This window comes from Amaranthus tricolor, chromosome 3 (assembly GCF_026212465.1).
Source record: "Amaranthus tricolor cultivar Red isolate AtriRed21 chromosome 3, ASM2621246v1, whole genome shotgun sequence".
Lineage (NCBI taxonomy): Eukaryota > Viridiplantae > Streptophyta > Magnoliopsida > Caryophyllales > Amaranthaceae > Amaranthus > Amaranthus tricolor.
The window spans coordinates 6,480,564-6,485,563 of record NC_080049.1 but is presented as its reverse complement, the minus strand read 5'-3'; the positions used below and the strand labels follow the sequence as shown (position 1 = coordinate 6,485,563).

The 5,000-nt window shown below is 31.2% G+C and overlaps 2 protein-coding genes across 2 annotated transcripts in view; one reads left to right on the top strand and one right to left on the bottom strand.

The window, feature by feature from the left end:
- The first annotated feature begins 167 nt into the window (after positions 1 to 167).
- LOC130808278 (protein FAR1-RELATED SEQUENCE 5-like) lies at positions 168 to 2,683 on the top strand. The gene is made up of 2 exons (XM_057673759.1): positions 168 to 1,952; positions 2,645 to 2,683. The coding sequence occupies exons 1-2, from the start codon at positions 168 to 170 to the stop codon at positions 2,681 to 2,683; spliced, it is 1,824 nt and encodes a 607-aa protein (XP_057529742.1).
- A 2,045-nt stretch (positions 2,684 to 4,728) lies between these two features.
- LOC130808277 (uncharacterized) overlaps positions 4,729 to 5,000 on the bottom strand; it is a 1,625-nt gene continuing 1,353 nt past the window's right edge. Inside the window, exon 3 of the mRNA XM_057673758.1 lies at positions 4,729 to 4,739. Coding sequence (XP_057529741.1) covers positions 4,729 to 4,739 — 11 coding nt within the window. The remainder of the gene's footprint in view (positions 4,740 to 5,000) is intronic.

The following is a 5,000-nucleotide window of genomic DNA, read 5'->3' as shown; positions in this document are numbered from 1 at the left end:
TTGTTGCACGTTATAAGAGATCAACCAAAAGAATTGGTTGTAAAGCTAGATTGATTTTGAAATATGACATAGCGAAGAGAACATACCATGTTTTAAAATTCGAATAGGCGCACAATCATTATCTAGTTAGCCCTACATCGCGTCAATTTTTATTGGGTAATAGGAAAATGACTTTGTTGCACAAAAATTTCATATCTAAGAATGCACGGGTTAATATAGGACCGGTTAAATCCTTTAGATTGTTTAAGGAAAATGTCGGGGGTTATGAGAATGTGGGAGTGACAATGCAAGATTTTAAGAATTTCCATAGGGATTTGAAAACATATATTAAAGGAGATGATGGGAAGATGTTGATCGAGAATTTTATCAGAAAAAGAGATATTTACACGGGGTTTTATTTTGATTATGCTTTAGATGAGGAGGACCACATTTCACGTTTATTTTGGGCCGATGCGATAAGTAGAAAGAATTATTGTTTATTTGGAGAAATGGTTACTTTTGATTGTACTTATAACACCAATAAGTATAGCATGGTTTTAGCCCCTTTTACTGGTGTAGATCATCATAAGTCTTGTATTACATTTGGTATAGGTTTATTAGCTAAGGAAGATAGTGAATCTTTTGAGTGGTTATTTAGAACTTTTTTACATTGTATGGGGGATTGTATGCCAACATATTTGATAACTGATCAAGACCCTGCAATGAAAATTGCGATTAAAAATGTATTTCCACACACAATACACAAACTTTGCATGTGGCACATCATGAGTAAAGTGACTGATAAAGTTGGACCGGAATTGAACAAAAATGAAGATTTTTTGAAAGAATTAAATGGGTGTGTATGGAATATTGATCAAGAAGAAAATGAATTTGAGGAAAAATGGGAGGGAATTATGACCAAATACAATCTTCAAATAGATAAATGGTTTACTAGTATATTTAGTATACGAGATCAATGGATACCCGCATATTTTAGGGATATCCCATTGGGGGGGATTTTGAGAACTACATCCCGATCGGAAAGTGTTAATAGTTTCTTCAACCATTTTTCAAACCCTCACATGACACTTGTTGAATTTTATATGAGTTATGAAAGTGCAATGGATGCACAGAGGTACAAACAAGATAAGCTCAATGCTGAATCACTTCACACAAACCCACAATATAAAACACCATTGCCGATTGAAAAACATGCCGGTGAAGTCTATACTAGAAAAATTTTTTTTCTTTTTCAAAATGAAGTTTATAAGTCTTGTTTCAAAACTTATATTCAAAATATTGAAAAGATTGAAAGTGTGGAAAGTATAACTGTTTTGGACTCAACGGTAAGTAAGATATACAAGGTGAAATTTATACTGGGAAGTTCGATTGACGAGTTGAAGGTAGATTGTGATTGCAAGTTATTTAAACGGATAGGAATATTATGTTCCCATGCGATTTGTGTTATGAGTGCAAGACAAATAACACAAATACCAAAGCAATATGTTTTAGATCGTTGGACGAAGCTAGCATTAAAGAAGCCTATTTTTGATTTGCATGGGAATCTGATTGAAGAGAGCAAAAAGTGTAACAACGTGGGGAAGTTGTTGGGGGAAGTTTGGTGTGAAATATTCAATTGTGTAGGTTTAGCTCAACGGAGTGAGAGTGATTTACAATCACTTTTACAAAACCTAAAAGATATTAGTAGAAAATTGGAGGAAAGTGATGATGTGAGGGTGGACATTACTAAAGAACAACAGATCGAATTGTTAGTAGGCACAAGTTCATCTTCGACAATGGAAATAAAAAACCCAATCCAATCAAAGAACAAAGGAAAAAGACAAAGAATAATTGGGGAAAAGGAACAAACTATTGAGCAAAGCAAGAAGCCCAAAAGAAAGTGCAAAACTTGTGGTAAATTTGATTATCATGATAGTCGAAATTGCCCATCAACAAAAGATACCCCACTTAAGGTATAAAATATATATAATTTGCTTATATTTTATTGTATCCTTATTTAATAATTTGATTATGTAAATGAAAGTGCAAAATTTTTGTTATGCAGAAAAATTGATGCTGAAGAACAGATAGATGAAGAGATTATATTAAGATGACTATGGAAAGCTACTGTCTTCTGTTTTGTAATTTTGAAAAATCTTTTGTATAGCTACTATGTTCTTAGGAAAAGATACTATGTTATTATTAAAAGTTACTATGACTATGTTTAGCTACTGTCTTCTGTTTTGTAAATTTGAAAAAACTTTTGTTGCAAAAGTGAATGATACTATGTTCTTAGAAAAAGATACTATGTTGTGATTAAAAGTTACTATGACTATGTATAGCTACTGTCTTCACTTTTGTAAGTCTGAAAAATCTTTGTTGCAAAAATATCAGCATAACATATATCAGCGTTCTTCACCCTTTCAAAATGATTCCACACAACTGATGTTAACCGTTTTGGTTTCTTAATCACTGATGTTAACCGTTTTGAATATATGCAGAAAATTCAAAATCGGATTGATAAAATCGAACTCGTTATTTTCATATAGTATCAATCTAGTATACACACTAATCAGCTTATCCCTTGATATGATCATAAATTCACAGATTGCCATTAACTTAGACACCAACAGTTTTTTTTTTCTTTTACTTTTTTAAATTGCAGGAGAGGGTGAGGGAAAAAGATGGGCTAAACCAGAATTGAACCGAGGACCGTACAAATGAATACCTTATCTGCTCCAATCAAGACAAAACCGGATTTTTGACACCAATACTATACAAATATTCATGAAAAAACTTCACATTATTACAGTAATTAGATTATCTAGTAATTAGATTATCTAGTAACTACAGTAATTAGATTATCTACTATGTTCCATCAAATGTTTGTACAACTAAAAACTTCACAACTTCATCTTGTACTTCACATTAACGAATCTTTAATCTTCTGATAGAAACTTGTTTGGCAATGGAGCGTCTTTTATCCTTAAAATTGGACACCTCTTCTAAAACTTTAGATCTTTGTTTGTTCAAATCAGATAACACCAAAGATCCAGCAATCTTAGCTCTTGCAACATGTCTCAATGGAGCCTACATAAAAAGAAAATACATTTAGTTTGAATCTTTTAATTAGAATGTCATTCAAAAAAATACATTTAAAGATAATATTAAGAAGAAAAATCGTAACTGCATTCAATATTGGACACTGGAAATCAACTGTTCCCTCAAAAAACAGCATGCTCATCATCATGAATACATCACTTTCAATGTTAGTCCTAGCAGTCGTTTTCCAATCAGTGGGAACTCGTTCCATTTTCCATAATGGAATAACATCAGTAGCTTGCATCTTATCATCAAAAATTGTTGACAGCAAATCTTTCTACAAAAGTTTCATTTAAATATTTATTAATAAATATTTCATAATCATAGCAACATAGGCAAAAGGTTTTTCAGGATAATAAAATGCTACACATACCATAGTGTCACCTAGCTTTCTAATTTCTTCTTCTGAAATAGCAGTATGGTTCACATTGTCAATCCATTGCACTATTCTTAACTTCATATTCAAAAGAAGTAAGAAGTACTGACTGCCCTTCAGTATCGGAACAACAATCTGTATATTATATATCACTGAATCAATAAATATATCTAAAAAAAAGTGACTGCACAAGTACTAACTACCTATTAGTAGCTATAATAACTAAAATAGTGACTATATAAGTCAATCAATCATTAAAAAAATATCTTACCAGATCAAAATTAGACAAATCAACTTGGTTGAAATCCACCCATTTGACCCAAGAATCATAAATTAAATCAATTTGTTGAGAACCACCACTATTATTAAAATCCAACAAAGCAAGCTGTAAAAATAAACAATGAAATAACTAAAAATAGTTCAAAATAAAAGAAAAGTTATTTAGAATAAAAATGACAAAAAACGTACACTAGAACTAGCATTAAAAAAGAACTTTTTGGAAGATTCTTTGTTCTTTTCATTTTCATTGAGTAATAAACACCAACAATCCACAACAGAAACATGAGTACACTTTGAGGGATCCCCTAAAGTATAAAACTCTTCCCTTTGAATTCTCAAATTGTCCTCAAAATTCACAAGCAATTCACTGTCAAATAAAAAGAATAAAATAAGTATAATAAAAAACAAAAATCACAAAAAAAGAAAAACAAAAAAAAAGACTCACCTATTGTCGAAACATTTATCAGAAACAAAACAATAGTCAACTGATTCTTGAAGTAACGAACCAAGTGTTCTCATATATTTTTTGTTTGATTTCATCAGATATGAAACATACGTAAATTTGTCATTCACACCTCTAAAAGGAATGGAACACTTTGCCCTGCCATGTATCAATACATTCTCATAACCATGGCTTTCAAAAACAGTGACATTATTTGCCACATCATTAACAACTTGTTCCAATTCAACCTCATCCAGTACATCATTAACAACATCTACATTACCCTCATCAGCAACAAAAACCTCATTCACCATCCTTGGAATAGAGGAAACCCATTTAACCGTGTCAACTATTTCATCAATTGTATTCAGCACGGTAGGATTCATAAAAAAACTTTGGGTTTCAGAAAAAGGTGTGGATGAGGTAGAAGGAACATCAGGAAAAGGGACAGGAGGAGAAGAAAATGAACGTTTTTGTTCTAAGAACAATTTAATTTTCTCCATGTAAAACAGAGACAACTTGAGTGTCCCTCCTCATGAGCATCAGCAACTCACATATTTCCTACAAAAATAAGTAAAGATAAAGTTAAATGTTGTTCAAAAGAAAGTAACTATGACATTATAAAAAAAATACTATGTTATGATTATTTTCCAAAAGCTACTATGTTCTGTTTTGAAATTTTGAAAAATATTTGTTGCAAAAGTGAATGTTACTATGTTTTTAGAAAAAGATACTATGTTGTGATTAAAAGTTACTATGACTATGTATAGCTACTGTGTTCTGTTTTGGAATTTGAAAAATCTTTGTTGCAAAAGTGAATGC

What these genes read in the sequence shown, in the direction of transcription:
- LOC130808278 (XM_057673759.1), top strand. Translation starts at nt 168, where the DNA reads ATGACTTTGTTGCACAAAAATTTCATATCTAAGAATGCACGGGTTAAT. An exon ending in CAAAAGATACCCCACTTAAG is followed by an intron (nt 1,953 to 2,644) that starts GTATAAAATATA and finishes TTTAAATTGCAG; the next exon opens with GAGAGGGTGAGGGAAAAAGA.